The 12,387-nt window shown below is 44.5% G+C and overlaps 1 protein-coding gene across 7 annotated transcripts in view; it reads right to left on the reverse strand.

Moving 5' to 3' along the window:
- Positions 1 to 7,591, reverse strand: part of SLC11A2 (solute carrier family 11 member 2) — a 53,060-nt gene extending 45,469 nt beyond the window's left edge. For 4 of the 7 annotated variants that reach the window (XR_006780231.2, XR_006780232.2, XR_015721689.1 and 1 more), the window contains exon 1: positions 5,568 to 5,886. Coding sequence is in view for 2 of the 7 variants with exons in the window: in XM_045801049.2 (XP_045657005.1) it covers positions 5,568 to 5,619 (52 nt within the window). In the remaining 5 variants the exon portion in view is untranslated. Of the gene's footprint in view, positions 1 to 3,128; positions 4,705 to 5,567; positions 5,887 to 5,911; positions 6,094 to 7,207 lie in introns of those variants that run through there. The other 3 variants (XM_045801051.2, XM_045801053.2, XM_045801052.2) reach the window with 3 other exon arrangements.
- Positions 7,592 to 12,387: the final 4,796 nt, after the last annotated feature.

Consider the following 12,387-nt stretch of genomic DNA (forward strand, 5'->3'; position numbering starts at 1 on the left):
CAACATAGTTATGGATATAACTCAGGCAAGGGATGCAAAAGCAAAATTAACTACTAGGACAATACCAAAATAAAAAGCTTTTGCACAGCAAAGGAAAACATCAACAGAACAAAAGCAACCTAGAGAAAGGGATAAGATATTTACAAATGAGGGGCGCCTGGGTGGCTCTGTCGTTAAGCATCTGCCTTTGGCTCAGGGCATGATCCTGGCGTTCTGGGATCAAGCCCCACATCAGGCTCCTCTGCTGGAAGCCTGCTTCTTCCTCTCCCACTCCCCCTGCTTGTGTTCCCTCTCTCGCTGGCTGTCTCTCTCTCTGTGTCAAATAAATAAATAAAATCTTAAAAAAAAAAGATATTTACAAATGATATATCTGATAAGGGGTTAATATCCAAAATACATAAAGAACTTCTAAAACTGAAAACCAAAAAAAAAAAAAAAAAAAAAAAATCTGATTAAAAATGGACAGAGAACCTGAACATTTTTCTAAATACATACAGATGACCAACAGACACATGAAAAGATGCTCAACATCACTAATCATCAGAGAAATGCAAATCAAAACCACAATGAGGTATCCCCTCATACCAGTGAGAATGGGAAGTATCAAAGGCACAAAACAGTGTTTATGAGGATGTGGAGAAAAGAGAACCTTTGTGCACTGTTAGTGGGAATGTGAACTGGTGCAATCACTGTAGAAAATGGTGATTCCTCAAAAAATTAAAAACAGAAATACCATATGATCTAGTATTTCCACTACTGGGTATTTACCCAAAGAAAATGAAAACACCACTTCAAAAACACAGATGCACCTCTAGGTTTACTGCAGAATTATTAACAAAAGCCAAGATATGGAAACAACCCAAGTGTATATAGATGAAAGGATAATGAAAAAGTGATAAATACACACACACACAGTAGACTATTACTCAGCCATAAAAAAGAATGATATCTTGCCATTTGTGACAACCCGGATGGACCTAGAGGATATTATGCCAAGATAAACAAGTCAGACAGGGAAAGACAAATACCATATGATTTCACTTACATGTGGAATCTAAAAAGCAAAACAAACAAACAAATGAACAGACTCTTAAATATATACAACAAACTGATGGTTTATTGACCATATAGTTGTCATGGGCAAAATGTAAAGAGGGATTAAGAGGTACAAACTTCCACTTATAAAATAAGTAGTCAGTCAAGGAGATGAAAAGCACAGCATAGGGAATGTAGTCAATAATATTGTAATAACATGATATGGTGGCAAATGGTAACTCCACTTACCAGCAGTAAGCAAAACGTAGAGAATTGTCAAAGCACTGCTGTATACCTGACATTAAGGTAACACTGTATGTCAACTATAGTAATTAATTTTTTAAAGAGCCATGTGAACTCCTGAATTATTCTTGGGGATGTGAAGTTTAGAATTTTTAAAATTTAAGGATAAGTGTATCCTATTTTTCTCTTATGAAGATGAATTTGATATAAAATGATAAAATGAAGAAAAGATAGGCTGAGGACTGATTACACCTACTTCTGTGAAGGAACAAACTGAAAAGTCCTTGTGGTGTTAGTTTAAGAAAAAGGTCTGAAAATTCTAATCCACACTACCTAAGTAGAGAATGTCTTCATATTAGAATGTTTTCAGCCAAAAGCCACACAAACACACCCAGTTCATAAAGTACAAACAGTACTCCTATTGTATCGTGTGCTTAACGCGCATCAGGGTTTCTGTGTGTTGCTCTTTCTCACGCTGGCACAACGGCCACCAGCTTAGGCGGCTCTTCCTTTTACTGACTTTGTATACCGTAGCAATCATCTCGAAATTGGGAGAATCTTGCTTAGTCTACCAGAGAGCACAATTTCAACTCACCGTCAAGTCTGTGGTTTCTCACCTAAGCTGGACTTCTGAGAATCTATGTTTTAGAGTTGAAATAAAAACCTGACATTGAGAACATCTAATGATAAAAAAGAAGAAAAAGAAAATGTTAAGCAGCAAGGAGGGAAGAGTCAGATATGGGGAGAAAGAGGACAGCTGATAATGAAACTGGCTGACTGGGTGTCAAAGATGATAACAGCTGGGAGAAATGTGGCCAGGCTGTCAAGAAGTACTGATCTCTTAGACAAAAATATCACTCATCAAACAGAGACTTCAGAATTAGAAGGGCCTGATACCTACTAAACAGAACACTTTCTGCCCGTAGCTGAGGCTTAACCAGCTTTCACACCTCTTTGGCTGCTGACATGTCAGGGGCACTGAAGTCTTGCTTCTGTATAAGTTGGTCTTTGTTCCTCTTAGTTCTCAGACAGAGAGCTTCCTCTGATTTCCTCCTAACCAGAGGTATACAGCAGCGTGTTTCCCTTTGGGTGAACCAACACGGCCTCCCGGCCTGACACACTGATCCTAGAACACAACTCAAAGCTCTGTGAACAATTTCAGAGACCCTTTATATTGAAATAATACAGTCTATTAAACCAACTTACACCCACTCATGCCTCAGAAAAAATGTTCTGCCCTCACACTTGTTTGAATAATTTTTCTCTCGCAAATGTGAAGAATGCTTATTATTAGACTACTCAATTCATTTATTCCAATGACACATACTGCCCTCTTGGATATAGCCTGGCCTTAAAAATTTGAGTACATATTTTCCTCGACATGCCTTTTCTTAAAGCAAAGAAAAATTGTATGTACAGACAGACAACACTTACTACAAGATTCTCCGGCTGCACATATGCCTCCTTCTGCTCTTTGGAGCCTGTTTAAATTTTAATAACTAACCTGTAGCCTTCTCCTTCCATTACCTAGGAGTTTTAACAGACACTTGATCATTAGTGATAAATGGGACCAATACAAACAAAAATAACCCATACACGATGACCCACTAGCAATAAGCACAAAGACAAGACTGAGAACCCTAACTTCCCAATTTAAGTTTTTACTGGAAGCTTTGGTCCTTACGTTAAAAAAAAACGTAAGTTACTCCATAAATTAAAAGTGGAAGAGGAATGAGACAATAAATATATTTTTATCATTCCCGGCCAAATGTTTTACATTCCATTCTGATGTTATGATAGTTTATAATACAAACAATGTCACATTTTATCCATGATATTCCTGATGATACCTGAAGGGCTGTTCTTTGTGTCTCCATGGGCCAATAAATGTCAACTGTTCAATATGTGTTTGTTAAATTATCAAAACAGGGGCGCCTGGGTAGCACAGTCGTTAAGCGTCTGCCTTCGGCTCAGGGCGTGATCCCGGCATTCTGGGATCGAGCCCCACATCAGGCTCCTCCGCTGTGAGCCTGCTTCTTCCTCTCCCACTCCCCCTGCTTGTGTTCCCTCTCTCGCTGGCTGTCTCTGTCAAATAAATAAATAAAATCTTAAAAAAAAAAAATTATCAAAACAATAAATGGCATCTGATGAGTGAGACGACAAGGGTCAGGGTCTTCCAAATTTTTATATTCTGCACATTCAGATGCTCCCAGCCTTCTTTTCCAAAATATTTTATTCAAACCACAGAGACAAAGATGACAACAATACCAGGGCAAAATGCTTCCCCTTCTGCCTCAAACACTCAACTCTTCCAAGACGTCACTCCCCTTCCTCCTTATTCAGGAACAAATAAAGAGGTTCCAAGACGACACTGTTCTCTACTCTCAACAAACCAAATTCAACTTTCAACCCTACAGAACTATTAAACTGCCTCATTCCAAAGTTAAATAAGTGAACTTATAGCATCCCTACTTCACCCAAATCGGGCCAGCATACTGCTGCAGTTAAGCGGTGCTCTTTTTCATAAACTCAGTTTCTCATTTTGTGATTATCCTATGTGTATAAAAAGCAGCTTTCATGGAAGGGAAGAATCAGAAGACAGAATAGTCTTTCAGTAGTGCCTTCCAGATAACTTAAAACTAACCTCATAGAAAGGGTATCTATCTGTCAGCAGACATTTGTATTTGTGTACGTGGAGAGAAGGCAAGGAATAAATAAAGAGGTCTCTGACTCCACAGCATCCACCCAAAAGATGCTACTTTATGGATACCATTCTCTAACCTCTAACCTTCCCTTCCCTGAGTCCAAACTGACATAAAGCTGCTTAGTAGTTGCTCCAGAGAGTAATCCAAGGAACTACTGCTGATATCCTAACAGTAAAGTAAGATTAGAGTCATACCAAGCTTCCCCATTCATTAACAAGAAGTGCTGCCAGACTGCCCAGAAATTCCCCTCCCGAGTCCCACAGCCATTCCGGAAACATGAGAAACCAAGTATTGCTGCAATCATGGCCTTTTTGGTATTGGATCCAAAATAAACTGTGCCTAGCCTAAGACCGTAAATGAAGTATTTTCCGATGAAAAACTAAACAGCCAAAGAAGTTCCAAGGTTTCATTTACCCAACACAGCTATCACAGACACACCTAGTATAGTGATAGTTTCCAACCTTATTTAATGATAAAAATAAACACCCAGTAGAAAGCCTCTAATCATATGGAATTATACCATACCTTCAGGTCAACATTACGGTCACAGATAGAAAACAAGGGCCTAAGGGTTCTTTCACAATAGGCTCAGGATTCTGAGCAAACATTAAGTAAGTAGTAATGTCAGAATTCTTTAGTTTTGAATCTTCAGGGGAAGGAAGGCACAGGTAAGTAATAAAAACTACATGCCAAGAACTGTTCTAAGCACCTTATGTGTACTGTTACTTTATACTCACCAACAACCCTGTAAGATTGGTATTATCAATCCCCATTTTAAGTACCTGGAAACAAAAGAACCAAGAGACTAAGCAACTTGCTCAAAGGGTTACACAGCCAAGAAGTGGTGCAAACTGGTGGGCCTTCGATTTCACAGGAGTCAAGGTAAACAGTGTCCCCCGGTTTCACCAATATTCACTAAAATTATGGCCAGCAAGAGTTTCTGGAAGCCTATCTGCCCTTGCCTCTCCTTCCACAGAATTTTTCCTTTTGTCTTCCACTTCAAAGATATGCCACGTTCCTTTAACTTCACAGCGCTCCTCTTAAAGCAATAGACAACATGAAAACATGTTCATTTCACGCACAGGAAAACTCGCGCCCAGGTTTCTCAACTTCTCTCCTAATGATGCTCTTTGAAATCGTAGGATACATGAGGTGGGTTTTGGGGGGGGAGATCAAAAGAATTGTTTTGATAATTTAATATTCTTTTGGAAAAGAATCCAAAGACGGAATATCAAAATACAGCTTTAAAAGTAGGGCTATAAGAAACCGAACAGTCGGAAAGCATCTACCCCATTACACACCGTGCGCCACAATGCCCCCCTATAAAAGGACCTGGAGCCTGGCAGGCGCACAAACAGTCCTAAAACCGATCCACACGCGAGTACTCAGCGGCCTCCCCAGGCCCCGCACTCGATAGCTCTCCACGGATGCTGGCTGCACTGAAGTGAACTTTATTGTTGGAGAGGAGCGGCGGGAGGCCCAGGGAGCGGGCGCGGGCCCAGGGCTCTGCAGATAAGGAGGAGGCTGGCGGGACCTTGCCCTGTGCCCGTCGCCTCCACCGCGGCGTGAAGCGGGTTAGCGCACCCTCGGTCACGGGTTCCGGCGCGGTGGCAGGTCCGGCCGGGGGTTCTGCCATTTCTCCTAGGCCTCGGCGGGGAAGGGGCGAGGCCCCCACAACCTCAGGCGTCCGCTTCCCGCCCCCCGCTCTCCATCTTCCTTCTAAGAATGCGGCTCCGACTGGCCCCCCGCGCCTCAGGCCCTCCCGAGCCGCACAGCCTCTCGCTGCTCCGCACGGCGCCCTGCGCGCCCCATACTGGCCCCGGCGCCTGCTCCCTGGCGCACCCTCGAGCCGCCCTGCGCCCTCCCGGCCCGCCTAGGGAAAGCGGCGCGGGCGCGTGACCCCCGACCTCGCCGGCCCGTCGCCTTACCGGCTCTGCAACCACCTGACAAGAGGCCCTCGCGCTGGCCGCTCCATATCCCGGGAGCTAGCGCCAAGCCGGCCAACCCCCTACACGCCCCGCGATTGGCCCACAGGACCGCAGTTGCACATTCCCATTGGCTGGATTCCTCGTATTCCCCGTAGCTGCGGGCGCGCGTGGCCAGCCGACTGCGTCCCGAGGCTCCGCCCGCCCCGGGGTCAAGTTGGAGGCGGGGCCACGGCGGCCTGGGCGGGAGGTGCCTACAGCGGAGCCATTGCTTGCGCGCGTCCTGCTCGCCGAGTGTGGATTCGGAAGTTCCCACGGCGCGGGCGCTCCCGGGTCACATAAATTACCTACCGTAGTTAGCCGCTGCCTCACACTAGGTACCGGCGGTCGAGCCCCCTTTTTTTTCTGGAGACATTGCTCTACGAGGTAGGGCTCCACTACAGAAAGTTTAGCCAACCTGGCAGGACCGTGTCCTCTTGTCCCCAGAGCCACATCACAGTATCTGCTCCTCGCCAAAAGCAATCCATACCTGGGAGGAACCGCGAAACGGCAGCTAGTGCAGCCAGTTCCACCGCATCAGGTGCGCTGCTCCCATCCTACCGGTCTGTCTCGCTTCCTCCCCCCAGGCTTTATCTCTGTCTACCTAAAAGCAGTCCCACTCTAGTCTCAACCTCACGCGCCAGTCTTTCCCTGAAGATAATGGCCAGACTAGTAGTGCTTTGGAGGGAAGGAAAATGGTCTGACAAGCCACCCTCATTTTCTGTAGTGTCCTTCAGAACATCCAGAAGCATTCTTAGACACCCCCCTACAGCTTACATTAAAGATAACCAAGCTTATTTAACCAAATTGTAGGCCTAGAAAGGAAAAGCATCAACCCCTCCAACTTCTTTTTTCATGTAAAAACTGCTAGGAGAAAATTTTATTAGATAGTAAAAAGAGTCCGAGAGAGGACGATAGGAGAGTGAACTGCAAAAAGAAAAATCCAAATCAAATACAAAGTAAAAAACTCAGGGACAAAAAAACTGGGCCAAGCATCGTCAGTTATCTGATACAGGCTGTTCTCCATACAGAATTGCTCCTGGAGAGAGAAAGAAAACGCAGATTAGTTCTGAGAATCTCTCAACAAAACATCTGGGTAGTTTCAGCAAGACTTGATGAAGTCCCTCCAGACCAGAACCTTTCCTTTGGGAGCCTCTGCTGCCGCTAGAAAGTAAAATGGCTGGAGCCATTCTTGTCACCTGCCAGGCCTGCTCAGCTGAGCCACCTCCTTGGGCTTCTGCATAGTTGCTGGCTACTTACTGAGCTCACAGTGTGGGGCTTCCTCCGTCTTCGGTTGCTTCTTCATTGTGCAGACTGGATTTGACTTTTCCCAGTGTCACCTCCTGCCTCTATATATGCAGACAAGTGCGCCTCCCTTGGTTAGATAAGGTCACTTGGGGCTACCCTGAGCAACACCGCATTGGTAAAGACACAGCGGGGAGTTTCAAGAGGCAAGCCACACCCTTCCAAGCCTGATCAGATTTCATCTTTGACCTGCCCTGAAAAGGGAAGCATCATATATCGGCCACTCCTGGATATTAATGAGCAATTAATTGAGTTAGAAAACTTTTATTCTAAGATTTCGTCTTTGATGTGTTTGGCAGGAGATGGAGGGCAGCCTGTGAATGCCAGTGGATGAAAGGGGTGGAGTTAAAGGAATTGCTTTCCTTCAGGACGCCACTCCCCTTAGTGTGAAGCTGGTTGCGGCACTTGTACCAGGCCAGCAAGTGTGCAAGGACTCTGCTCCCCTAAGGCGTGAGCTGAAACCAATTAACCCCAAGCCTGACAGTCTACTAGTATTTTCCATAGGTGCGTGCAGCACTGATGCAATTATGATGTGTCTCAGTGTGTGGGTAAAAATACCGCCCAGTCTATTCCTTGGGATCTGAGGGACCTGCTGGCATCAGCCTGGTTAATCAGTGATCCGTAGGCCAACTACAAAGCCATGCAAACCCAGGCCTGGGATGCCTGACGGAAAAGCAAAAGAAACAAAACAAAACAAAATTAAAAAAAAAAAAACAAAAACAAAAAAAAAACCCGAGACTCGAGAAAAACAAATCCAGAGCAAGTCCAGAATTTCTCAGTCTGGGAGGAAGGGAACTGAAAGAATGAGGAAATGATGCCTCTGGCAAATAGTTTAGTAGGCCAGCTGGAGGCACAGGTGGAAAGGAGACAGAAGGGGGAGGTGAGGAGAATGAAGTGGGATACCAGGAGGAAGAAGTTGCTGCCTTCAGAAAGTTTCCTGATAGTTTTAAAGAAAATCTGCTTAATACCATAAGAAACATACGCATATTAAGTATGATAGAAAGAAATATCTTACAATGGAAAAGAAAGAAAAGAGTAATAGATTTATATTAGTCAAAGTAGGCTTCTAGCAAGTGGCTCTGCTTCCGACTCAGAACAGCCATAGGGTCAGCAGAAGGATCTCTAGATCTCCTGCCCTGGACCCAGATGAAGATCTCTTTACTCCAGGACGCACACAAGCACTCAAAGTCCTACCGTTACAACTTGACCTGCTCCCTGTCCTGTTCTGCCTCAGACAAGTTCCCTAATCTAAAGCTGCCTTAGATGGGGTTGGCCACCAATTTGTCTCCTTCCACAGGAAAACAGAAGTACATATGAAATCAGCCACGAACTCAAATGTTGGAAGAAAAAGCCCTGCGTTTGTTGAGGAATTCCAAAAATAGGAGTGGATTTTATAAGAGACTCCACCATAGCTCCTGTCTCCTTTCCCAGCAGTTTGTCCCAGCACGTACACTCCAGTCGTGCCTTCCAGCTCTGCAATTCCTACTGACAACATTAGCTCACTTTTTCTTACGTATCTATATCAAACACCACATTTAATGTCACAAACTTGAATTATGCTCACAATAGATTTGTGAGGCAGGAACTATATTTTGCGGTTTGGGAACCGAAGACTTAGGGAGGTTCTTACCTAAGTACATACATCTGTCCGTGGCAGAGCCAGGCTTTGAACACAAATCTGTTCCTCAGGAAGCAGCCCTCAACTGCTATTCTGTACCGCCTCTATTGTGGACACCCGAAACAGTTCCCTTTCATTCACATCGAGCTTGAAAATAATCTTTCGTAACATCCTATTGTAAGTTCCCTCAACATTCCACACTACCACCCAGGCCAACTCATTTCTGTGTAGATGTTAATAAGTATTTGCATCATGTGTGCCCTTTATTGAAACAGAAGACTTTTCTTTCCATGCTTACCTTCTACTCACTCTCCAAGTATTCTTTTTGTTACTTTTGTTTTCCCTGAAACAGCTGCCTGGAATTTAACTACTCCTACCCCTCCCCTTCGTTACCTGGTAAACATTATTATTATTATTATTTAAGCTTCCCTTAAAATATACCCCCCTGACTCCTCCAGGCAGCATTAGCCCTACATTTTGTCTTCTACCCAAGGACCTCTTGTTCTACTCTACCACTGGCTCATTGTGTATATTTGAGAGCCTACTATGTGCTAGGCATACACGGGGTGGTACAGATAATGGCACAAATAAGATAAGCACAGCCCCTCATAGGGTTATTGCTTTTATACATTCTTCTTCTCCCATTAAATTGTAAGCTTCTCAATAGGGGTGATTATCTTTTTTTTTTTTTAAGATTTTATTTATTCATGGGGGGGGGGGCAAAGGGAGAAACAGTCTCCCCAAGGAGCAGGGAGCCTGATGTGGGACTCAATCCCAGGACCCCGGGATCATGACCTGAGCCAAAGGCAGACGCTTAACCATCTGAGCCACCCAGGTACCCTAGGGGTGATTATCTTATCTTTGTACACCTGCTGCTAACAAAGGCCAGATATATGGGAGGTGTTTCATAAATGTATTAGCCCGCTTTTTAATATGTTATGGCTGACATGTTTCCTGACAGGGCATTACAGAATAATAATTAGGATATATCTGTTTCTATTTATGTATCTATTTCCAAAGTTGAGTCTTACCTATCCTAAAAATATTCCTCCCTTGACTTCTGCTAGCCTTGTAAGGCTCTTCCTGGGATAAATGCTGGAATGCACAGGCAGGACCCCCTTTGAGAATGAAGGACTTAGGACCCCAGCTGTTTGAAGAGGGAATGCTGCTGGCAGCTGGCCCTCAGCCGTCCTGTCATGCCCCTTTCTCAGGCAGCCCATGCTGAATGACTGATTTACATGGGAGTATAAAGATTCATCCTTCTCATCCCAAACGGACAGTTCTGAAGGTTGGCTGAGCCTTTGTCCTATGTCACAGCCCAACTTCTCCTTCTGTGCAGATTTGCTTCCTTCCCTTCCCTTAGCGGCGATCTCAAGATCACTTCCTAATAAAACTGCTGCCTCCATCTGAGTTGGCTTCCCTTCTTAATTCCTCCCGCAACCCAAAATCAGTGTTTCTGAAAAAGTGATCTGCACTCACTCTGCTTCCTGAACACCCATGTATTTTTCCACTCTTTGTGATCCACCCCGGAAATGGCTTTCTTGTTAGCTAAGTGATATCATCATTGGCTGTCTATGGTCAGAACCCACAAACTCTTCAGCTCTTGCCACATTTGAAATGTTGTACCACTCCTGTTCCAGTTCTTTCTTTGGATTCCATCATACTGTGTTTGCTGGGTAGCTCTCCTATTTTGTTTTGTTTAAAGATTTATTTATTTTAGAGAGAGAGAGGAAAAGAGCATGAGCGGGAGAGGCAGAAGGAGAGGGAGAGAGAACCTCAAAGCTGACTCTGCACTGAGCACGGAGCCCAACACCGGGCTGGATCTCACAGCCCCGAGATCACGACCGGAGCTGAAACCAAGAGTTGGATGCTTAACCGACTGAGCCACCCAGGCGCCCCTAGTTCTCCTATTTGGATTGCCCTTCCTCTGCTTTCTTCAGTTGCTATTTTTCTTCTCTTTCCTCCTACTCCTTAAATGTAGGCATTCCTTAGGTTCAATCCTTAGTCCTCTAACTCTACCTAATCTTGGCAACTTCGATGTAATACCAGGACCCACCCAGCATTAGAGACATTTGTGGGACAGGTTGGAATAATGGAAAGAACAACCTCTTAAGAGTAAAGTAGACCAGGGTTCCGGGTCTAGCCAGCTGGGAAACTATGGGTATGTTATTAAATCTTTGTGTTTCATTTCTTTATCTGAAGTGGGGATGATACCAACTTCATAAAGATGCTCCCTCTATTTTTTTGTTCCCCAAACGTACCAATGTTCTTTCTTGCCTCCCCATCTTTTCACATGCTGTGCTTCTGTCGGAACATTCTTGATTTATGCATCCTTCACCTGGCTGACTCCTACGTCACCACTGAGGTGTCACTTTAAATGCTTCTTCCTGCAAGAGCCTTCCCTGAGGCTAGTGTCTGAGTGAGGCCTGTCTTCTATGTAGTCCTATGTGCACTAGGCTGTATTCTTCCCTTTTCCATAGCACTACACCCACAAATTGCTTTTGCTGTTTGTATTTCTCCTTGAGAGCCAGGACTTTTGTCATGTTCAGTGGTGTATCCTCAAGGAGGACTCCAAGGCCATGGTCACATCCCTTCATAGCCATGGCACCATTTCACGTTCTCGATGGTGATTCCCAAATGCCATTACTCCCTGCACCCTCTTTCCCTAAACTACAACTGCCTCTTGGACTTTCTCCCTGGCTGTCCACCTAGAAAGTCAACATTTCTAATTATCCTCCTTTCTATTCAAACCAGGTTGTTCTTACAATTTTCCTACATTCCCAGCATTTGGGACTTAAAAATTGAAAGTCATCATGGATTCCTCACCCTCCCTCACATCTAATAATGCCAGTTACCGTTGCCTACCTGCACAAGGTCAATTGTCCCCTTCTATTTCAACTGCTACCTTTTTGCTTGGGCCTCCACAGCACTGACCTCACAGCTTCAATGTCCCCCAATCGACCTGAGCATTTCCGTTCCCCACTTACAAATGTCCTATTGCCTGCGGAGTAAAGAAGGAAATGGGAGGTCTTATTAACTGAGTGCTACCTCATGCCATGTGGAGGATGTTTTACACACACACCACATTCAATTACAGAACAGACTTCATCTGACAAAGCTCCTCCCGCCACGGTTCCTGCCTTCTTTCCACCTCATCTTCCACCTCTCCACCATGCAAAGCCTTCATTCCAGTTGAATTTCATTTTCTTTCCCAAACACATGGCCTGACCCTATGCTGGCTCCTTCTGTTACCTCCACTCACAGTTCTAATAGCCGCTTCTCAAGACCTAACTCAAATGCTCCCTGCTCCTTAAAGCTTTTCCTGATTCTCACAGGATGTGATTTCTACTGCTCCTGAATCTTTGCGGGGAGGTTTTTGGCTCATATTTTTCCCTTTATTAATTATTTGAGTTTATTCTCTGATTTCTGTCGCTAGATTATGAGTGTCATATAGCTATACATATGTTATTTGTATCTTTCATTGCACCTAGCAATATACTTAGCACTCAATAAGCAT

Source organism: Ursus americanus, chromosome 25, assembly GCF_024610735.1.
Source record: "Ursus americanus isolate L20-20 chromosome 25, mUrsAme1.1.p, whole genome shotgun sequence".
Taxonomy (NCBI): Eukaryota; Metazoa; Chordata; class Mammalia; order Carnivora; family Ursidae; genus Ursus; species Ursus americanus.